The 23,411-nt window shown below is 54.6% G+C and overlaps 1 protein-coding gene and 1 long non-coding RNA gene across 2 annotated transcripts in view; both read right to left on the bottom strand.

Moving 5' to 3' along the window:
• EBF3 (EBF transcription factor 3) overlaps positions 1 to 4,581 on the bottom strand; it is a 116,344-nt gene extending 111,763 nt beyond the window's left edge. The window contains exons 1-4 of the mRNA XM_081823031.1: positions 4,243 to 4,581; positions 3,981 to 4,137; positions 3,554 to 3,617; positions 2,803 to 2,858 (exon numbers count right to left, since the gene is read on the bottom strand). Coding sequence (XP_081679157.1) covers positions 2,803 to 2,858; positions 3,554 to 3,617; positions 3,981 to 4,137; positions 4,243 to 4,376 — 411 coding nt within the window. The 5' untranslated portion in view covers positions 4,377 to 4,581. The remainder of the gene's footprint in view (positions 1 to 2,802; positions 2,859 to 3,553; positions 3,618 to 3,980; positions 4,138 to 4,242) is intronic.
• An 11,271-nt stretch (positions 4,582 to 15,852) lies between these two features.
• On the bottom strand, positions 15,853 to 19,452 carry LOC145722014 (uncharacterized). Its single transcript, XR_014146049.1, has 3 exons — positions 18,860 to 19,452; positions 16,580 to 16,791; positions 15,853 to 16,204 (listed from the first exon to the last, which is right to left on the bottom strand). It is a non-coding gene; the product is annotated as an uncharacterized LOC145722014 (long non-coding RNA).
• Between the last annotated feature and the right edge of the window lie 3,959 nt (positions 19,453 to 23,411).

Raw genomic sequence — 23,411 nt, 5'->3', positions numbered from 1 at the left:
GGGCCTGCGCCGGGCCTTGGGGTCCGGAGTGTGCCAGCCGGGCTGGGTCTGAGGCAGGGGGCGGGGGGTGGGTAGTAATAGAGAAGCCCAGGCCGGGGTGCAGGAAGCGAAGGGGCTCGGGGCTCCCGGGCCCCCTCGGCTGCCCGCGCCGGCCGTGTCCTTGGGCCATTGTCTCCCCGGAGTTCCAATGTGCGTGTTGGAAGCCGCCGACCAGAAGGCGCCGCGACTGTAGAAGCGGGGAGGAGCCGCCGCGGCAGCAGTGTGCTCGTGCGGAGCCCGCGCGCCCCGGCCGCTCCCGGCCTTCCGGAGCCAGGTGCCTGCGGTGGGCCGCCCGCCCCGGCGCCCCGCGAGGCCCTGGGCGGCCGGGCTCCGAACGCGGCCCGCGGCCCGGGGCCGGGGTGCTGCAGCCGCACGTGGCGGCGCCAGGCGCCCGCAGGAGTGCTCTGGGCCCCGGGGCGCCCGGGCCCGCGCGGCCACGTGCTGCCCGCCGGATGATATTTGGAAAGAAAGTGCTAATGGCCAATCTGGTGTTTATTTTGAAACTGCTAACAATGATTTTTCTCGGGTAAAAAGGCAGTGTCTGCGCACACGCTCGGGTGGGTTTTGAGCAGAGGCTCCGCCAGATGGTGCGAAGCCCTAGGTGCGCTCACGACCGCGCTCAGCCCGGCTCTGCCGCCCGGAACCCGAGCCGGGGGCCGGGGGCCGGGGGCCGCCCGTACCGCCGCCTGCGCCAGCCCCACCGCCGGCCTCGCAGAAAAAGAAAAAAAGGGGGGGAAAGGTCACTGGGGGAGGGGCGGGGGGCGGGGGCCGGGAGCCGCAAGTTCCCGGCAGAAAAATTCCACGGAAGGGGGAGGGGAGTCCCCCTCTCCAGTGCCCTCCCCCCACCGAAAATTATCTGGAAATTACTTCCAATCTCCTCGGGCACTTCTAACACTTTCCTCCACTTCCAGGCGGACAAAGCCCTTTCTCCAGAAAGCCTGAGGCTGCCCTCTGGGAAGAGGGAAGGGTCCCAGCGAGCCCCTCTCCCCCACACTCCCTCCCGATCTGCTCGGAACCACAGAAGTGATGGGTGTCACCGCAGGCCAACGGGCCGCCTGGGGCTGCCGGGCGCTTGGCCGAGGCGGACACCAGCACTTCTGAGAGCTCGGCTTGTCCTCCTATGGATCCCCGTATTTATATGTGATTTATTTTTTATTTTGTAGCACAAACAGAAATCCATAAACTGTCGGTTCAGCGCCATTGACTCTTTGATCAGTTACTGGGCTATTTCTTTCCTTCCCCCCCATCCCGTCAGTGAGAGGAGATTAAATGCCTTTATTTTCAGCCCTGCTTCTGTTGCAAAGGTACATGGCTAAACGAACAATAAGAATACACTTAAAACGAAGCCGCCTCCTCTAAGCAACAACAGAGAAACTTAGCGCTGCCTACATCAACCTCTTAATTAGAACACTGCGGCTTCCGACAACATTTAGCCCTTATATACAAAGGAAATAAAAGCACCCTGTCAACGAGCAGCCCTAGTTCCAGAGGCTTCTCTGGATCCAAGTGGAATAATTACCGAAGGGCACACGGCCTCCGTCTTTGTCAGAAACACGGTCGTCTACCTGTAAGATCTGTTTCACTCTGAGAGAAAACCACACTGTTTTACTCCGCAGACACTAAAATCCAACCCGCTTGTTGCCTAGGTAAGGACCAACTTTTTAAAGGGGAAGTAAAATCCAAAAACTAATTGCTGTACACAGAGTGGGAAGCAAGCGAGCTGGGCTGCAGGAAGCACCAAGGAGTTCTTTTTCCCTTGGCTCACAATTCTTAAAGTTAGCATCAAAAATGAAGGTGCTACTTTCATTTCTAAGCCCGAAGCCCACCTTGGAAGTATATGTTAAATCAATCTGTTGGAGTGGGTTTACTGTACACATTGAACTTTCCCCTCCCCCAACACTATTTTAAGAAAATGAGGAGGGGGGTAAATTTTTACCAGGACTACACAACAACACACCACCCGGTACAAAACCAGCCAGAGACTGCACAAGGTCAGAAAGCAATGAAGCGCTTTTTCTGCACTTAATCACATTACTGATAGCCAATAGTTATCATCGGAAAAGTTGACCAAGACAGGTTAAATAATTTAATAAGGAACTGCTTGTAATTATGTTATTTACAAGGTATGACAGAGGGTGGGAGAGAGAGCAAAAGCTGCTCCCAGAGCAATGGACGGATGTGGGTGACCTCTGGAGCTGGGAGTTTGAATTATGGAGAGGGGAGGCTGAAAGGTGAAGACGCACTAGCGGAGAACAAGGTGACTTTTCACCCCAACACATTTCACTTTTAAATCCAAATCAACGTCTCGCGTTACTAGACCATCACACTGGAAAGGAGAAAAAAATGAACTAATCAAGTCCAACTCAATGGGCTTTGGAAAGGAGTTAGATGCCTTTGTTATAGAAAAAAAAAAAAATCAATGAAATGATTCCAAGCAGAGAGAGAAACATTTAAAAATATATACAAGAGGGGAAGTATCCTGAAATTTTTCTGTCAAATATTAATTACCATAACTAATTAAGACAGAATTTTATCCCAATCACACGCCATCTAATGAAAGCATAGATGTCCTGTTCTAACGACAACATGAACTGTTTTACCCATCGCATCATTTATTCCAAAAAATATGGAATTCTCATTAGCATGTCAAGGAAACTAGATGGAAAACAACTCCACCAGTTCCGTTTGTCAGTACCCCCATCTCAACCCCAGGACAAGACAGCTGAGCAGCGCAGACTAGTGCAGAGGCTTGAACTTTCTCACCTGTTTGGTCATTGAATCTATGAGGCGAACATACAGATCCTGCTCCGTTCTGACTCCTGCAAAAAACAGGGACAAATTCTCATCAGGATTTTAGCGAGGGCACCTGGGGCACAGGAAGTCGGTAACTCAGGACTGCTGTGGGCAGTGAAGCAGCAAAACTTAGGCGTGCCCTTTAAAAGGCAAGAAAGAGAACCCCAATCACTTCTCCTTCTCTTGGTTTCTTTTCTTAATTAAGAACCTCAAGACTCTTAGGTTTGCACTGAAAGGTGCAACAAATTTGCCAGATTGAGAGCAGGCCTGGTTGCCACACCGGTGGGCCCATGTGCTCACTTATTTTTTAGAAAACAGAGAGCACCAAATGAGTGAGAGTTTGAACTCTTTCTAATGTCTCTCGAGGATTTTTTTTAAAAAACTCGTGCACAGGAAGTAAGTTATGCTCCCGTTTATGGAGCTTCCCCCATCTCAATAATTAACATTAATTTGCAAAATTGAAAAAAGTCACTTAAAATTGATGCTCTGCTGAAGCCCATATCGATCCCCCTTTTTACTTTCTGCTTCACGCCCCACCGGTTAATCATGTGAAGTGCCATCGACTTATTGATCGTTTATGTTTTGTTTTCCTTCTATGCCATGAGAAGAATTCGTGTTTACATCCATGTCATTTTAATCTCAAAATCTTTATGTCCTTTAGCCGTCTCGGGAAAGGAGCGCGAGCCCGGGCAGGGGCGGGCAGGCGGCGGCAGCCACTTACCGTTGCTATACAGCAACTGGAGTTTATAGTGGATGCCGTTGTTGGTTTTCTCGTTGTTGGGCTCCTGAAAGGAACGATAAATAATTGCATTTAGTGTGATCGGTGTCCGGCGCGGCCACCGCGCTCGGTCCCCCTCCGCGACCGAGGCCCCGTGGCCTCACACATGGCAGGAGTCCTAGCTCGGAGGGGCGCGCTGATGTCACTTTCCTGCTGGAAGCCCAGCGTCCTCCTCGCCCCGAATAAGTCCGGGGGCGCGGAGAAGTTGCGCAGCCCTCGGCGGGCCCGGGCGGCCGCACGTGGCGGCGGCGGGGGCGCCTCGCCGAGCGGTCCCCGCCGCCGAGGGGGGCACTCGGGGCCACCGCGCTTGGGCACCGCCTGCCTCCCACTTCTAGAAAGATGGAGGGTGTGATTGTGTGTTTGCACTTACTTTCTCTTTCTCCACAAAGTCCACAAAAGCGGTCCTTTCGATCTCCACCGGCTGCCCCTGCCTGTCGTAGAGCGCCAGCACGAAGTGGAAGAAATTGGACTTCCGGAGGTTGGAAGGCGGCTGCTTCTCGAAGTGCGCCCGCGCCAGCCCCACGCCGCTGCGGGAGGAAAGAGACAGCGGCCCGGTGAGGAGCGCGGCGCCGGCCGGCTGCGGGGACCCGGCCGGGCCGGGGCCAGGGCGCGCGGGGGCGGCCGGTACGTACCTCTGGGCGGCCGTGTTGGCGTCCACCACCCCCGCCGTGTGCATCCACGAGCGCACCGGGTTCATGCCGCTGCCCAGCGGCTCCTCCTTCATGGTCGTCCCCCCGCGCGGAATATTCTCCTGAATCCCAAACATGAAAACTGCTGGCGGCGGCCGCAGCTCCCGGCCGAAAGCGCTTCCGCGAGCAGCGGCGCTCGGGGCTCGGCGGCAGGCGGCTGCCCTGGCCGCGCTCGCCCTGCTCGGCGCCTGCGGTCCGGCCCGCCGCCGGCTTCAGCCCGTCCCGGGCAGGCGCGACATACACCAGCGGCCGGGCGCTCCGGACGGCCGGGGGCGCGGAAGCGGCGGCACGGGCGGCCCCAGCGGCGGCGGCGGCGGCGGCGCTTCGGAGGAGCAGGACGCGGTGGCCGCGGATGCGGTTGTTGTTGTTGTTGTTTGCAGGCGCGCTCAACGTGGTGTCATCCTAGCCAGGCGGCGTCCGCGGCTGCAGGACACTGCGGGATCGCCCGCTTCTGGCGCGGCCCGCCTGCTCCAAAGACAAATAAACGGGGCAGTGAGTGCCGCGGCGCAGTCCCGGGCGCAGGCGGGGCGCGGCGGGGCCTGGAGCGGCGCGCGCAGCGGACGGAGGCGCACAAAACTCAGCCCTCTCTCCCCGAGGAATGGACCCTTTCCCGGGAGCCAAAACTCGAAGCCCCCGGGAGCGGCGCTGTCAGAGGGTGACGTCGGGGGGCGGCGCCTGCGCCATATATGGGAGCGGCCGCCCCTCGCCGCGCCCCTCGCCGCCGCCGCCGCCGCCGCGCTCGCTGACTGACTGCCTGACGGCGCCGCGAGCCGGCCCGAGCCCCGCGAGCCCCGCGAGCCCCGCCGCCACCGAGCGCCACCGAGCGCCGCCGCCGCCGCCCCCAGCCACGCTCCGCGGCTCTTCGCGCCCACCCGCAGCCCAGGAAGTTACTACTCGCCCGAATAAATCTCGAAATGAAACAAACAGCCTCTGCACGATTGCTGCTCGGCCCCCTGAATACCTCCTCCCCAAATCAGCCACACGGTCAAAACACTGTAGGGAGGAGGGGGTAAACTGCCCAGACGCCCCCAAGTTGCCCAAATGCACGCAACAAACGCAAAGGGCCTCAGCTCGCCCTGGGGCGGCCCAAAGGGGAAAAAGTGGGAAGAAGCACGCAGGCCGCAGGGAGGGGGCTGAAGGGGCAAGCAACCGACTGGGGATGGGGAGGGGGGGGCGGTGGAGAGGGCAGGGCTCCCTCGCCAAGGCGGGGCGCGCAGCCCAGCCTGGTTTCTAAACAGACCTAAGGCTGCTGGGGGGCCGGTCTGCCCCGGTCTGGGCCTCGCCGGGCGCCGGTGTTTTCTGCCCTGGCGGAGGCCGCCGAGCGCCGGGCTGAGGACCCACGTCGGAGGCGGGCCCTGCCAGATGCTCTCTCTTTCCCGGTGGCCACGGGAGACCCGGTCCCCCGGCCTGTGCTTAAACGCGGCGAGTGACAAAGAAGGCTCCGGGCTCTCCGGACGGACAGGAAGCGCGCCCGGCCTCTCCGGCGACCCGGAGCCGGGGGTCCGGCTGCGCGCCCTGCTCGGTAACTAGACCTCCCCGGCGCCAGCCTCTCTAAAAGCCGAGCGGACGCCGCGGGCGCTGGGGTCCTGCCCTCAGTGCCGCCGGGCCCGGGTGAGCGCGCGGCGCGCAGCTTCCCGACCTGGTTTCGAGGAATCGGGAGGGCAGCAGGGCACGGGCAACGCGTGGGCCCGGCGGCAGAGCTCCTGCAGCGGGGACTCGGAACCCAGGCGCGCTGCCCGCCCAAAGGACGTCTGCACGACACGGAGCAGAGACCCAGGGGACGCCCAGGAGCTGTCCCGGCACTTCCCTGCCAAGAGAAAGCAGGCCCTTTCGATTAAAACAAAACCAAAACAGGTTTCAGGGTGCAAGTGTGTCGCAGGGCACCCTTTTCCTGGCCGGTATGGGGTGGCACTCTCTTTTTCCATGAATTGGCAGTGTGTGTACGTTAATATTTTAATTATTCGGGAAAAATCAAAGTCCGATTCACGTTATCTGGGGACCCCCACGCCTCTTGGAAGGGGTGAGGGAAAAAAAAAAAAGATGTGTTGGAAAGCAATCTATTTTGCTGGTGTTGGGGGTTAATGACTATTGCCAAAGATAAGTGAATTATCAAAGCTGTTGCGCCAGTCCCATCTCAAAATCCATTACGGTGCCGGCCGTCTAATTAAATACGTAAGTATAATAAAATCATATTTTATGACTATTTGAGGGTAATGAGATTAGTCTTTAGAAGCGATCGCCACATATTAAAGATGCCACTGTCTATAGAATGTTAATAACCTTAAATCAAAGTGTATGGAAACTATTCACGATAAATTAAAAGAAAATTTCTGTATTCCTAGTAAGCCCAGAGCTTTCCACCTACCTCAGACTGAATGGGGAAAGGAACACTTTCTTCATGGAGGGACGACGCAAAATAAAGTTGGCCATAGGTGTAGGGTGGGGTTGAGAAATTGCTTTGTGTCTACGTGTTTAGCTGCTTTGGGGGCTCACGCAGGGCGAGCGGCCAGGCAAATGTTATTGTCAGAATATGCAAAGTGCCTTTTCGGGAAAGATGAAGTTGGAAATAGGAAACAATGCTTCCTTTGTAGCACACTTCCTAAAATGCCCAGCCCGCCTTGGAGGTGCCCCCTTCCTTGCACTAACGAAAGTATCATGCTTAAAATCATTTACAGTATCTTTAATTCAGATTACACGCGCCAAGGCGATTTAAATCTGATTACCAAATTAGAAGGTTTAAAAACAAATCCTTCTAAATCTGATACTGTTGACTAAAGAGGGGAAAGAAGTTCTATAAGCCCATCACATAAGGTAACGATCCTGCCCCAGAAAGAAAAGGGGTTTTAAACCTTTTTGACAACAAATGCAGCTGCCCCACTATTTTGGACGATATTAAGCGAAAATGAATGCAAATCTGTGTTCAGCAGCCATCTGGCCCGAAATGGGGGAATCAGCTGCTCTCACAACAGGCTCGGAGGCTGAATCCATTTCAGCTCATTTTCTAGATCATCTGGTCCCGCACCCAAAGCGTGGAAAATACGGTCTTTATCATTCACCAACTTTATCTTTTTTGTCACTCCACTGCTGTCTCTGAGCTGCGGGCACAAGGACTGCCCGACCGGGCCGGGTCTCCACCCTGGCCTGCTGGGGAGCAGCCTGGGAGGGCAACCCCTCACCCCCCACCTCACCCTACCCCAGATTTTCGCTTTAAAGAGGGGGGAACAGCAGCGGAGAGGAGCCAGGGACAGTGCACCCAGGCTGGGGAGGAGGAAGGGGACTGCAGGTCAATTCCTGGATGCCCTGAGAGATGCTGGGAGCGCTTCCCAGCGCCGGCCTCCTCCCTCTGGAGTCCTGCTCCCGCCTCTCCCCCTTTCTGGGGACCTAGGGGCTCTCAGCGCCCAGGAAGGGGAAGCAGGGGGGTGGGGAGTGGAGGGGAGGTGGAGAGACAGGCTGACACTTTGGAAGTTGCGCAGGCAGGGCCGCTGGTCCAGCCTCCGCTCCCAGAGCGCTCCCAGGGGCCAGACAGACGCCCAGGGGCCGGTCCGGGCGGGGCCTGACCTTCGTTGGGAACCCCGCGGGCCGCGACGGCGAAGGCGACCGCTCAGGGCCCCGCGCTCAACGCGATTTGCACGGGTGGCCCTTGCGCCTCCGCCGCCTCTCCGCCGCCGCCGCCGCCGCCGCCTCCTCCTCGGAGGGTGGGAAGTATTCCTTTTGTGCGGATTTACGGGGAGAGGCTTCAATGAGCCCCCTCACATTTGCATTTAAATAGCGGCATCAAGCGCTTCGCGTGCCACACACCAGTGGGCTCCCAGATGTCACGCCGGAGTCAGATGGCCAGTGCCCAGCTGTCCTCCCCACGTCGTGCCGGAGCAGGCAGTGACCTTAAAGAGACAGCGCCCGCCGCCCCTGGAGCCCTGTTCGGGGAGCGGCGTGCAGAGCGCAGGGCAGAGGCGGCGCTTGGCCGCTGACCCGCGGCACCACCCGAGGCCCAGCCGGGCGGTACGACCGACCGGGCAGCGTCCGCACCCAGGCCCAGCCCGGCTTCCCTGCTGGCCGTGCAGCGCCCAGTGCCCCGGCCGCCGCGCGCGCCCAGCCCCTCCGCCCGCGTCCCCTACCCACTCCGGGAGGGCGAGGGGCCGTTCCGCGAGCGCCAGGCGTGAGCGTCCCCCTGGTACCTCCCCAGTCCCGGGACCTCCACTGTTGCGTGGTGCAAGGCCTGGAGAGCGGGAGGCGAGCTGGTGCCAGTCTCAGAGTCATCCAGAAACTTGGACCAAGTTGGGGTCCCAGGGAGTGAGGCCAGCCGCGGAGCCCGCACCGGCCCAACGCTCAGGGTACTTTGTGAACACCCCATCTCACTCGCGGCCCACTCCGGGGAGCCAGCCGACCTCCCTACCAGCCTTCCAAAGAGTAATAAACTGCATTTCCGGCGTTGAGAAGCCCGGGCACTGTGTTCCTGGAAGCCGAGCCCCCTGAGGCATCGGGGACGCGCGGGCGCGTCCAGGCGCGGCGCCCTCGAAGGGCTCGTGGCCTCAGGCCCAGGCTGCGCGCCATGACACTCAGCCCTCGAGAAAGGGTGAGAAGCCAATGCGCCAAAGGCCCGCAGTTCGCGTTCCCGCCGCCAGTGCCGAGTTGCAGGCGCGGCCCGCCCCCACGTCCTCCGCGCCCGGAGGTCACGCTCAGCCTGCACCCGCTACCCGGCCTCCAGCCCTACTCCGGCTCCGGCTCCGGCTCAGGACCCGGCGCTGCGCACAGGCAGGGGCCTGGGAAAGAACCCGAAATTGGAGAGCCAGACAGACCTTGGGCCCCGGCGGGAAGGAGGCCACAGGGGCCGGGAGGGCCAGAGAATAGGGAAATCCTGGGAAGACACACCTGGAAAGTACCGTGAACTGCGGGATAGGGTGGAACAGCCATGCACTCGCAGACCCTGCCCACCGCGAGTCAGTGTCACGCGGCCCCTGAGTGCGTCCAGGGCTGGGACTTGTGCTGCGGGGTCACTCTCACCGGTGGGCCGCGGGAGGCCGGGGAGGCAAGGGCTCCCGTCTCGGGCCACCCCATCCTCTTAAACTGCGCACAAAGGAGGCCGGGCCAGGTTTGGGTGGGTTTTCCAGGGCCAGAGAGAGCGCCTTCGCCATCTCAGGGCAGAGACAGAAGCCGCGGGGCCCTCAGGAGTCATGTGGAGAACTGAATCCAAGCCAGGCCGCGCATCCCGCCTGCCCTCGGAGGCAAGTAACTGGGCACCTCGCCCAGGACACACGGGGCGCCCCAACGGGTTCCTCTTGCCTCTGCTAGAAGGGGGGAGGCCTGGCTGGATTCACAGGTAAAAAGTGAACACTGAAGGGTCTCAGACCCCGGTTCTCTGCATCACCCCCCGCCCCATTCGTCATCCTGTAAGATTAACGTTGGTGAAGCCCGACCCCTGAGTACCGAAAAAGGCTCAATTCTCCAAGCTAGAATATGCAGGCGCCTCCTGTCTAAGTGGCCAAGTTTGACAAACAGCGCCTCCTGGGGTGGGGAGAGCAGTGTCGCCGCGCAGCCGAGAGCCAAGCCGCCGAGGCTTCCACCTACCCCAGGGCAGGTGGCTGCCGAGGCTCCCTGCCCGGCCTACCAGCTGCGCCGCGGCTCCTGCGCATCCCGCGCACCTAGGCCCCGCTGACCCCGTGAACCTAGGAGCGCGCGGAAACGTCCACCCAACGCCTGGTCCTGACTGCCGCCCACGTGTGTCTGCAAAATCCAGGCCGAGCCCGGCACCCGCGCCAAGGCCAGGGCAATGAGCGCCGCGCCCACGCCCTTGCTGACGAGAAACTTGCGCTCCAAGTGCCCAACCCGCGGGGGACAGCGGATGCGACCCGGAATTCTCTCGACCCTCCCTGGAAAACCCAGCGCTCTCCAAGCTGGGCGGAAAACGCCGGGGCGCACCTCGGTTCCTGCTGCGTGCGAAATTAGAAAGGAAACAGTTAATTACTGTCTCCTTGTCCTGACTTTTCTCTGGTTCCTTCGGTCACTTTGGCTGACCCCACCATTCTGAATCTGCCCTGGGGGCTCTTCAGCCACAGCGAGAATCCCAAATCAAACACTCGCATTCTGCGAGCTGGGTTTCTCCCAACGCACCTTGCAATCTTAAAGGTTGCCTTTCCGCAAAAAGCTTGGGCGGAGCACCTGAGCTGGGAAAGACAGCTGGTGCGTGGCGGGGTCCCTCGGACCCGAAAAGGCGCAGCGATTTAACGAGCTGGAGTTTCCGGAGCTGCGTTCAGCGGCGCCCTAAGGCAGTCGGGCAGGATGCGCGGGAGCCAGCGCCCAGGACATGGATTCCGCGCCCACCCGCCCCCGCCAGTTTACAAAGCAAACTTTCCCCTGAGTAGTTTCTAGATCCAACGGCGCACAGAGTGCGCCAATCAACACCTACACAGACCCAAACTGTAGAAACACGGATCGATCAGATAATTTCAAATATTATAATTGGCTTTAATTAAACACACTGCGTTCTAATTAACTCTGAAATTTTAGCATGCTTTGGGACACTGGTGTCTGATTTGATATTGTCAGTCCAGATGTCCTAATAAAATTCAATCTTCCACTCAAGACTTCAATATTCACTAAGAACAAAATGCAAATTAAATGTAAAACCTAAAGTATCGCCAAAGGTATAATCAAGAAAGGTGTCTCAAAACTTCTCACTTTTTATTACGCAGTAGTTAAAAAATGCAGATGACATCCTAACAAGACCTCTCCAGCACACCATAAATCTTAACTCTTTCCTAGGAGGGGGTGGGGTGCCCTGCCACTGGCTTAAATGTAAAGGAGGGGGATAACCAGACCCCATAAAAGAATTGAATACCCTCATCTGAAAGCTAACGGGGCGCAAAAGTTCGCCAATGAAATTCTGGCTTGAAATGGGTTTGCCAAAACCGGCAAAGGAGTTGGGGTGGTAGAGAGCCAAGGGCTGGGGGTGGACGGATTGGCATGGGATTGACGTCCTCCTCAGCAGCGACACTCGCCCACTCCTCGGCCGCACCTTAGCGGGGTGTGTATACATCCGTTCCTGTGCGCAAAAATGGGTTGGTGGGTGACAGCTGCCTGGCCTGGTCAGTCCGCCCGGGTAATTATCTCAGCTGTAGGGACCGCGACGACGAGGCTGGGAGGGATGGGAGCGCACACTACCCTTGGACAGAAATGTGTCAACCCCTCCTCCCTTCCCGCCTGCACAAACCCTTTCACCCACGTTCACGCCATTTCTAAGGGATCCAAGCTGGCGGACGGTATTGGGCAGCGCGCGGCAGCGGGACGGCCCCTCCGGGTAAACCGGGCGCAGGCCATGCGGGGGATGCGCCTTTGGTGACACATTTGGCCGCGACGTGATTCTTTACCAATCCGAGGGTCTGCTAAATTTACAGCCCAGAATGAGCCCTTTTAAAAGGAAGCTATTCTCACATTAAACATGTGTATGTTTTCCATACTAATGGAGTCACTTAAAGCTGTTGCTAATTTAACTTTTTAAAAAGGCCACACTGTGGAAATTTGCATTTTCTTTAGGATATTGAAATGAAGAGAAAACTGCTGGGCGGCGAGGCTGCCCAGGGCATAGCTAGGGGCCATGCAGAAATAAAAACAGATAAAGAAAAGAAGAAAGAAAGAAACCCGCTTCTCTTCTAGACTATTAATAAGCAATTTGTCCCGCTGAAATTTACATTGCAAAGCGGAGCGCGCCGGCAGCCGAGGCGGCTGGGCTGGCGCGGGCTCGGGCGGTGCACCCAAGGCGGGGCAGGGCAGCCTCTGGGCCGTCCTGGCCGCCCCCGGGGGTGATCTATGGGCAGCTTTGAACTTGGTGTCCTTGCCGCCGCACCACCGACCTTCGCCCGCATCCACGCGTGTCTGCATGCCAGTGCCCCGCCTGGGCCGCGCGCCCGGAGAGCGAGGACTAGGGCTGCGCGGTCGCCACCAGGCCCGCCGCAGCCAGACTGGGGTCTCTCGAAGAGAACCCCTCCGCTCGCAGGAACGTCCTGGGCTCACTGACCCCCATCCGCCCCCAAAACGCTGACCAGGCCTTAAATTTAAAATGCCAACAATAAGCTTCATTTTTTTCCTGCAGAGCCATGCTGCCCTGGCCCAAGTCAACTGCAAGTGCGGAGCCCCGCGCTCCGCGCCCACCCCGCGCCCCCGCCTGCTCCCCCGCCCGCGCGCGCCCGGCGCAGCGCGGCTCCCGAACCTAGCGTGGGGCCAGGGCGCCATCTACGGGCGCCGCGCGGCTCCAGGCGCCGCCGCCGCCGCCTCCCGCTGGCCTTCCAGAGCCCGCTCCTCCTCCCGCCGCCGCCCGCGCTCGCCCCGCGCCGGCTCCGCCAGGCCTGCCACTTACCGCAATTACGCGACGCTCCCCGTGCCGTTTTGCTTATGAAACATGGATTGCTAGTCATGCGAACTTTTAAGCACTATATTAAAACTTTCGAAATGAAGGCGCTCTCCTCAGATTTTTAGGCACGATTAAAAGATATGAAATGTAAAGATAATGCAATTTGATTTGTTAGTCTAACTGCGATTTGAGACTTGATGTCCCCAAAGACCAGGCGAGTTTTCCCCTTTATTTATTTTTATTAAAACATCAATCTACGCTGGAGCTGGGTGAACTCGGTTTCACCTGGAGAACATAAAATTCTCCATACCAGAGAAATAAGCACCTTTCATAAATCAGCGGTATTCCTGACACATCGATCAATTTTTGGTTGTTAATCCGAAAGGAGGAGTTTTAATTGCTTCCTGCGTTCTCTTCCAGGCACCTCGGCATTTCGACCTTTCCCTTCCTCCCTCCAAGGGTCTCACTTTTGTATGGAGGGGAGGGGCGGGGATTGAAAAATCCCGGGTCCTTCTACTAAACCCCGGGAACCCCCAATCTCTGCCTGCGCCCGCGCGCGCCTCCCCCGCGCCGAGGGCCCTCCGCCCGCGTTCACCTCCCCGCTGTCGGGCCAGGAGGAGCGCAGGCAGAGCCCCCCCTGAGCCCGAGGGGCTGCCCAGGCAGTGCTTGCCGGCCGACAAAACGCTACCAGGACGCCGCGCAAAAGTTCACTGCAAGGCCAGGCCCGGAGCGCCGCCCAAGGTCCCGGGCTCCCGCAGCCCCAACCCCGCCGCGCGCGCCTCCGCCAATGCCCCCGACCGCGCCCCCCGCGGGCGAGCAGAGCGCACCCGGGATGGGGGATGGCGCAGTCGGCGCAGCCTGGCCCCCCTGCGCCCAGCGCCCGGCCCGCGGCGCGCCAAGTTCAACTTTGGTGGCCGGTGGCCGGTGGCCTCTGGGGGCCACAGGCTGGGGCCGGGAGCCCCCGACGGGACCGCGAGCAGTCCCCGCGCGCTTACCTGCGCCGCTCATTCGACGGGCGTCGCGGGGCGCCCTGGCCGCGAGGTGGCGGCGGCGCCAGCTGCGGGCCGGGAGGGTGTGCGGCCCGGCGCCTTCCCACGTTCCCACTTCCCACCCTCCCGGGAGAGCCCACGGGCCCGGCCGCGAGCGCGTCAGTGCGCACGCGCCGCGCTGCCTTCCACCGCGGGAGGCGGCGGCGCGGCGGGCGGGGGCCGGGCGGGGGCGCAAGAAGGTGCCCGCAGGGGGCCCCGCGGCCCGCCCGCCGCCGTGCCCCCGGGCCGCAGCTGTGCCCCACTCTTGCCACCGTGAGGAGGGACCTCCAGGGCGCCCCACTGGGCCGGGCGCGGGGCCCCCACGGGGAGGCCTTTCGCTAGGACCGGAGCCCCGCTCCTTCTTCCAGGGCCCAATGGCTTTGGTGACCCCTGGCCAAGAGAGCGCGCCAAACCCGGGGAGTGGCTCCCCGGCGTAGACACCTGTCCCTAAGCGCGTATCCCAGGCTCGGGTTGGCCCGAAGCCGTCGGTGTAGACTTGTGCACTCTCCCAAACAGGATGGCGCGGGTCCGCCTGGGCCTTTTTGGTAATGCTGGGGGAGGGGACAGCTTCCTTGGAGTCTGGATGCTAATAATCTAGTGGGAAGCGCTCAACTGCCAGGCGGTTACAGTGAAATGGGGCCAGGCAAGGGCTCTCCCACAAAGAGAGGAGGGCTGGGATTCTCCCGATAAAGCCACTGTGCAAAAGAATAGAATAGATACCTGGTCCCATGAGCTGAGTGTGGCGTTCAGGGCAACGTCAGCTGACTCCGCCGCCCCTGGGAGAGAATGAGGCCAAGCGGCCTTGACCACCACACTCTGCCTTTGGTGTCACCCAGGAAATGACCAGATGTGGGACCTTTGCCATTAACATCTGGAGCTGCTGCTGAAGGCAAGAACAGGGGTCCGGCGGGTGTGTCCGCATCCCTGACCCGCTGGCTGGCTGGCCCTTGGGTTGGAAGAAGCTGACTTTTAACCAAGGTGGCTGGCTCCAGGCCCTGTGTCCCTACAGTGACTGCTTATTTTTATAGTATGCCCCTTTGCTGAGAACCTAGTACTATCTCCTACTAATTCTTATCTACCTGCTTCCTCAAGACTTAAGTGCAATGTAGATCCCCAGATAAAGACGACTTTTGTGTAGCCAAGTTTGTCTTCAAAAACAGAAAGCACCAGCGGGTCAGAATTGGGCCTTCACCATCAACAATGCATTGCTTTTTCTCCCCTGTTTCTTGCTCCTAGATTTGTTTTGTTCTCTTTATTTCAACCTTTTGTAGTGAAAGTTGAATGTGCTGAATCATGAAATCTTACTGGAAGGGAAAAGTTATTTTTGGCCATTTATTTAGTAAAAAGCACTCTAGAGAATGCAACCCAGAAATGTACTTTATTATGATAGCTTAATGTAAGAAAAGAACTAAATAAGGAATATTTCCCCTTTGTCATCGTCACTTGGGAATCATTTTTAATGTGAGCCAGCATGAAACCATTTAAGCAATATGGAATATTTTAAGATATAAAATTACCCATGTTTTTAATAGCAGCTCACATGTATTGAATATTATGTGCTGGGCACCCAAGACAGGTGGGAAAGTTAAAGGACATGTCCTGGTCATACTACCAGGAAGCTGGGACTCCAACCCCACTGCTGGACTCCAGAACTCCAGCCATTACGTGGTTCAGCCACATGTGGCTTCAGAGGCGAAGGATGGGGAGGTTAGATGTCTTAAAGTCACTTTGCATGCATGGAGCCCTGAAATGGCCTTTGCTAAGTGTGCCCAGATAGGATGTGGAATGACAAAAAGGAGGCTAAGGGGATGGGTAGGATCCCTCTAATGTTGGGTTGGTGACCCTTCCTTCTCCAACCCTCCTCCTCTGCAATCTTACCTGCCCTCCAAAGGTGCCATCCTGGGCCTCCTTTCTCCAAATGCTCCTAGAGAATGGAGACCTGGCCTTACTCTTGGTAGATCCTTGAGGATTTCTTTTTCTTTTTCTTTTCTTTTTTTTTTTTTTTACGGGAATGAGAAATGAATGGAGAACATTTAGTCATGTAGGTAGTTGTTCCTGATCAAAGGCCTGGGAGAGGAATGGCACTGGTCACATAAGTTCATGAAGGAAATGACATAATCAGATGGGACAGTTTGAGAAAACCCATCACTTTTATGGGAAAGAGCTTGGCCATTGACCCGTTGACAGGAGACCAATGACCATACCTCCATATACAAACAACAGCACAGAGTTATCCTTTAGTAGGAATAATCACTGACTTTCTCCATGCCTCACTTATGGGATACGGTGATTGCTGCCCCCTTCGCTGCCCTCCTTTGTCCCACAAATATTCATGTAGGCTGGGTCAGGCTGTGCTCAGTAGTGAGCAAGGCCCTGCTCTCATGGTGCTTGAGGTCCAGCCTGTGGAGTGCGAGGACTCAGCTCTGAGATGTTTGCAGCAGGAAAGGCTTCGGTACATCTAACAGGCACATAAAAATCAATGTCCATCTCATCATCTGTCATTGTCCACATGTGTATGATCTGTCACTGGCCTCTGTACCCAGAAACAAATTCACAAACATCAATATTCAAACCTGTTTCAATATTTACTTTTATCTCTTTGTCCATAAGAAGCAATGTGCCTTGTGGTCCCTACTATCCAGCCAACATTTTAAGTGTGAGGCGAGGTGGGACTTTCCCAATGCCAAATTAGCACTAGCCCAAGGGTGCAGAGGAATGGAGGGGCCCCAGTGCAGAAATTCAGCAGAGGTGAAACTTGGTCACCTAATCCAGAAGTGAGAACTTAATCCTGGGCATTTTCAGAGGACAAAAGGTTTCAGCAATTCTTTGCTTTATTTGCTGACCTACTGTATGAAACACATCTGTATATGGATTCCCCCTGTGGGAAACTCCTGAACTTGGGACTCACCCATTCTCTTCATCTGGTTGATGAGTTCTTAGCAAGGAGCTGGACACAGCATGTGGGATCAGCAAATAATTGTTGAATTCATACAGATGTGATTCAACCTTAGAGACTTGGTATTGTGGAAAGTTTCACACACACACCCAAGTTGATAGACCAGGAAGACAAAATTGGCTCTTCTGCTCAGAACATTGTAGTCCCTCCACATTTCTTCTTGCCTATAAGGAAAAAATATTTTAATTAAAATGGCAACTGATTTGGTCAAATATGCCATGACCTGCTTCGTGACATTTTTGCTCTTGCATCCCAGTGGAGTAACCTGGGTGAGAGTAACAAAGGAAACCACCCGCTGTCCACAGAAGACAGCCAGGAAAAGCCACTTGTGGGATGGGGGTGGGGGTGGGAAGTGAGACCTGGGCAGTGGCGAGCAGCTATCCATGTGATAACAAGCCAGGCCAGGGGTGATGGGAACCAGCTTCCTAGGGCCTTTTGTGTTGGCCTGGGATGGTGGTTCCAGGATGAGACCCACCCCTCCAGTTTGTGGAGATGGCAGACTGCTTTCCCGAGACTCGATTCAAGCAACTCGATTCAAGACTGTTTGCAAGGTGTGAAGGGAGGCATTTGGAGTGACCCTGTGAGACACCCTGACCCTCCGTGGCCCCCACCACTGGCGTTCAAGGGAATATGATGGCAGTTCTGTCCTACAATCATTCATGAAGAGAAATCCTAGGGTTGTTCTAGGCCCATAAAACATAATATTTGAGAAAGAAAGACTGAGATGCATATGTTGATGGGGAAAAAAAAATCCTGTGATCATTGAGGCCTGTTTTCACCCTAACATATGTATATCCAACTCTTTATTTTTTCAGTATAGGCCTCTATATTTTCATTTCTCATTCCTCTATTGACCTAAAGCCTTGAAAGTCAACTCTTTTAAACCTATGACATGTGAATTACACCTCAGTTCAGAAGAACACTTTAATCTAAATACAGCAGCTGGTGCACGAAATGGTTGCCTGAGGCAGGGACTTGCATGCAGGTAGTTCGCCCAGAAGAGCTGGGAAGGGAGTAGGGAGGCAGGGAGGATATGGAGGCTAAGCAGAAGATGGCCTGACTGTGTGACCCTGCAGACCTTCCCATCACAAAGTGGAGCCAATCCCCTTGCCCACCCTTTGATTTTGAGTTGGGCTGCATGACTTGCCTCGGCCTCTGGAGGTTAGCCACTGTGTGGGATGTCCCCACTTCTGCTTTTCGTGCCTCTGTCTTCACTGTAGGAACAGACCCAACCAGCGACTATTATGGAATGGACACGTGGCACGGAGCCCAGTGGCCCCGCCAAGGCCATCCCGGACCAGCCGGCAGCCAGCTGACCCACAACAGGGGAGAGAGCCCACCAGGATCAGCAGAGCCATCCAGCCAAACCACGGCAGGTGGCAGATGTGTGAGAGCCCAACCCACACCAGAGTCACCTCTCTGCTGTGGCGTAGGGTGGCTGGTTATGCAGCATTATGTCGCATAACCCAGAAGATGGCTTCGGTCTGGTCCCTCAAGACACTCAGCGTGTAAGTTAGTCTCACGGTTCTCCTGCCCAAGGTGAGGAAGCAGGCCTTTCAGATTCCTGCGGCCAGTCGTCCCTGGCTAAAAGGCTACCTGGGGGGACATGACTTCTCTGACCCTTCCAACCTGCTCGGCCTGTAGCAAAGCTTCATATTCATTTACACTTTGGAGTCCGTTGCAAAATCTACTTGGTAAAGAAGCTCAGATGCTCAAGACCTGGGAAATGAACAGAATTTCTAATATCCAGTGATCATGCCAAGATTGGAGAGGTAGGGCAAGCAGTGTTCTAGCTTTCTTTTCCTGTGCCCATTAAGAAGAGAGAACAAGGGGCACCTGGGTGGCTCAGTCGGTTGCAGAAGCGTCTGCCTTCAACTCAGGTCATGATCCCAGGGTCCTGGGATCGAGCCCCATGTCGGGTTCTCCACTCAGCCAGGAGTGTGCTTCTCCCTCTCTTCCCTGCTTGTGCTCTCTCTTGCTATCTCTGTCACTATCTCTGTCTCTCTCTCTCAAATAAATAAGTAAAATCTTAAAAAAAAAAAAAAAAAAGAAGAGAGAACAAGCCATGCACCCAGGACTCAAAGAAAGTGACGTCAGGTGTTCTGGCAAGGACCCAGTCAAGCCCACCCAGACATGTGACCTACAGAACTGTGAGATAGTAAATGGGTGTTTTTTAAACCACTAAATTCTTGGCAATTTATTACAGCAACAACAGACAAGGAACACACCCACCTTTGCTGCCTGGAGGCCGATGCTCATCGCTTAAGCTGTGTGTCGGTCAGTTGGCCGTGGTGGTGCTGCTCACCTTCCCCAGTACAGTCACATAAACAGCAGTCATGCTTCCTCGCACGTGCACCTGCAGGTTGGCTGGGGCAGCTGTGTGATCTGGGCCCTGCTGCTTGCGTACAGCTAGGTGTGGCTTCAGACCGCAAGTTCTGTTCAGGTCAGCTCTGCATGTCTCTCATCTTCTGGGACCAGCCAGCCCTGGGCATGTGCTTCTCAGGGAGGGGAAGAATTGGGACAGGAACTGACAGAAGAACCCTGAGAAGCGTGTGTGGACTCCAAGTCCTTTGGTGCTGGAGCCCTGAGAAGGACAGGCATGTTCTCCTGGGTCCTGGGCTCCTTTGTCCCTCATCCCATACCCTCCAGTAGGCATACAAAGCCAGCTCTAGCCTTCAGAGGGGCCAACCCCCCAAATGTAGTTTGATCTCTAGAGATGGAGGCCCCTGGCTCTGTCCTGCCTGAACTTGTATCTCCTCTTGCAGCCTGTGACTTCACCCCAGACTTTATTCCTGCACCTTACCTGCAGAAGCCCCCCCTCCAGCTGCTAGGCATGCCCCATGAAAGAGAGAAGGACCAGCAAGTGGGCTTGGGGCCAAGGCAGGATGCCCTGCAAGGATGGGCCCCAGAGTAAGCAGGCAGAGCAAAGAGTTTGGCCTCTAAAGAAAGGTCTGGACTTTGTCTTGGTGATAGGACAAAGTGATAGGAGTGTCTTTGTTACACATGAGCCCTCACCACATCTGATAGTTTGTGCTAATGGGATGACTAAGGTAGGTGCTGGCTGTGCCAGAAAAAGCAGCCATGGGATTAGAGGGTGGGGGCTGGGGGCCTCAGGATATCAGCCCAGCCTCTTGGGGGAGGGGAGCTGGAGCTGGAGCTGGAGCTGGAGCTGGAGTTCAACCACATGTGCAGATCAATCAATGGAGCATACCTGTGTAATGAAATCTCAATAACAGCTCTGGACACTGAACTCTATGGGCTTCCCTGGTTGGCAGTACTCAGTGCTTGTTGTCACACATTGTGACCGGAGGGGTAACACTGTCCAGGACTCCATGGAGAAAGGAAGACCAAAGCTCTGTGTTTGGATGCCTCCCAGATTCCACTGTATGCACCTTCCCCTTTGGCTGGTTCCACTTTGATGCTTTGCCTGTAATAACTATGGGTATGACAGAGGTTACCATGAAATGAGCAGTATCTCTGACCATAAGGGGCCCCCATTCCTGATCATGATCCAGGCAGGAGCCATAGGCTATCTCAGCAGAACTGCAGATGGGCTGACTTGTTTTCTGGGGGCTCCTTGGCTCCAGGTTGGCCACAGGCTGCAGCAGACCTAGTCTGGAGGTCTGGAGGCACTGCCAATACCTGGGGAAAAGGCTACCCAGCTGCTGAGCCTTACAGTGAGGGAGGAGATGCACATCAGCCCTATCAGGATGCTATGGATGATGAAGAGGTTGCAAAGGTCGAGAGGAAAGACCCCCCAGCACTCATCCCCATCTGTTCCTCCTGCTGGTTGGAGAACAGCTCCAGACAGGCCCTGTGTGTCTTGTGCTTACTGCCTCCAAACCCCCAGCACCTAGCACAGTGCTGACGGCCTCCAATTCATATACCTTCAATTTAACAACTCTTGACTACCTTCAAAATCCTAAAGAGAGTTCAGATTGGTCTGGGATGGCTCACATAACCAGTCACAAACTAAGTATGGTGACGCCAGGAGGATGGGATCCTTTGCCAGGTCAGCATCCATCCCAAAACTGCCTGGTGAGGAGTGGACCCAAAGGAAAGGATGCAGGGCAACAAGATGAGTCCACCACAGCAACTTGGGGGCCTTGCCCCTCGATGAGCCTTGAGGCATTTTTCAATACAATTCTGTTATTCAGTTCTGGCTACAGCAGCTGCTATGGGGGCATTTTTAGTTGTATTTCTAGGAGAGACTCTCCCCTTTCATCCTGGTATGGCCCTGTTTCTCCATGGAGTGTGAGTAGAGATGATATGTGTATCCTCTGAGTTGAGCTTTTAGGATGATGTGTGCCTTCTCCAGTCTCTTTGACCTTCCCCTGGCTGGAATCCAAGGTCTCCATGTCTCAGGGGACAGCAGAACCACAAGCTGGAAGGAGCCTGGGCCTCTAGGTCACCACATGGAGGAAGTTTCCCCACCAAGCAAACCTTCATTGGACTGTTATGTGAGTGAGCAGTAAACTATTTTCAGCTGCTGAAATTTTGGAGCTTAATCATTTACAGCAACTAACTCATGCAATACTCATGGTGATCAGTTTTAATGGCGTAGAGAAAAAGGTGCTACCCTGGGCCAGAAAAGTATGCTCTGCAAACCATAATGGCTATCTGTACACTGGGAGTGATCCTGTATGTAACATTACAGTGGTCCCAATCCACAGGGCATAAGGAAAGACTCAGAGGAATGTGTGACTTGGTGTCTATTGGGGGTGGCAGCACAAAGAACAGCAGCTTATTTTTAAAAGTGGAAATTTCTATTGTTTACTTAAAATTACAAATAGTACCTGCATATAATTAACAATTTGGGAATTACAAGAAAATAGGGAGATAAAAAAATGAGTCACTGGTTAACTTTTTGGAGTATTTCCATCCAGTCTTTTCAAAAAGACATTTGGAGATATATGCTTTTCTGTGACCAGGTGCATTTTGTGCACCTAAATTTTTTTCTTAAAAATAATAAAAATAAGAAATTTCTGCTTCTGGGAAGATGGAGTAGATGAACTTTTTTCTTTTCCTCCTGCTAGGTACAACTAAAAACCCTGGACCTTATATGTAAAATATACATGAGAAGACTGAAAAGTGTCAAGGAGAAGAAAGACCAGCTAGGGATCTTGAGACCCAGGGAACTACCTGATGGTGATTTTCCTGCATTTTCTTTTTGCCTCATACATCCCAGTCTTGGAGCTGATGATGTCGTCAGTCTAAACATGTCAATGGTACAGATTTGGGGGGAAAAAAAAATCCGTGCTCTCTCTAGCCAAAGGACTGGGAAAGGAGCATCCTAATAAGACAGAGAACTTTCAGACTATAATTCTCTATTCCAACCAAACACCACAGAAAACCTGTGGCCCAACCCCACTCATGCCAGTAAAGACCAAGTGGGGAGCCTAGACTCCTATCCTCAAGAAGCTGTAAGGAGGTGCCCCAACAGGGTGGTGTCAGAGAAAGCCTAGTGGGGATTCGGAGCTTTCACTACCACCCAACAGTAACGAGGCTATGGCCTGCCCCCCATGGTGTAAGTAGAGGCCATATGGGGAACAGTAATGAGGCACTCCCACCCATCCAGGGAGGTAGTAGTGGGCATCCAGAACTCCCACCCCTATCCAGCAATAATGAGGAGTCCCCCCACTGGCTGTGAATGGAGGCTGAGTGGGAAACAAGGACTTCTACCCCATACCTGGTAGCAATGAGGTGATATTTACCCTTTCCCCTGCCAGAGCAATGCCAGAGAAAGCCAACTGGAACAGAAAGTTTAAATAAGATGCTCAGAACATAATAACCAAAATGTCCAAGTTTCAACTGAAAGTCACTTGTCATACCAAGAACCAGGAATTTCTCAAACTGAATGAAAAGAGAACACCAATAGATGCCAACACTGAGATATGGATATGTTAGAATTATCTGGCAGATATTTTAAAGCAGCCATCATAGGAATGCATCAACAAGAAATAATAAATATGCTTGAAACAAATGAAAAGATGGAAAGTATCAGGAAATAAGATAGAAGGTTTCAGCAAAGAAATAGAAAATATAAAGAAGAACCAAATGGGAATTTTAAAAATGAAAACATAACAGATATAAAACACTCAGTGGATGGGCTCTGCTGCAGCATGGAGGAGTCAGAGGAAGTAATCCATGAACTTGAAGATAGAACAATAAAAACTACTCAATCTAAACAGAGAAAAACAATCTTAGGTGAACAGAGCTTCAGGGACATGTGGAATTATAACAAAAGATCTAACATTCATGTTATTGGAATCCCAGGAGGAAGAGAATGAGGACACAGCTGAAAAAGTACTCAGAAAAATAATGGTTGAAAACTCCCCAAATTTGGCAAAAGACATAAACCTAGATTCAACAAACTTAGTGAATCTCAAAGAGGATAAACCCAAAGAAATCCACACCAAGGCTCAACACAGTCAAACCTCTAAAAATTAAAGACTACATATATACATAGTATTTTAGTATATATATGTGTGTGCACATACAAATATATATTTCTACATGTATAGATATATACATACATATCTACATATATATGTACATACGTATCTACATCATACATACATCTACATACATACCTACATATATATATACACATATACACATATACACACACATATTATATATTATATATTATATATTATATATATAAAAGAGTGAGAGACAGAAGACACCTTACCTATAGGGGAAAAGTAATTTTAATGACAATGGATTTCTCATCAGAAACCACAAGCCAGAAGAAAGTGGCAAAAATTGCTTCTCAAGTGCT

The sequence above is a fragment of the Leptonychotes weddellii genome, chromosome 6, assembly GCF_054177405.1.
Source record: "Leptonychotes weddellii isolate Sample4059 chromosome 6, ASM5417740v2, whole genome shotgun sequence".
Lineage (NCBI taxonomy): Eukaryota > Metazoa > Chordata > Mammalia > Carnivora > Phocidae > Leptonychotes > Leptonychotes weddellii.
The sequence above is the reverse complement of the archived record's forward strand: the minus strand, read 5'-3'. Positions and strand labels throughout refer to the sequence as shown.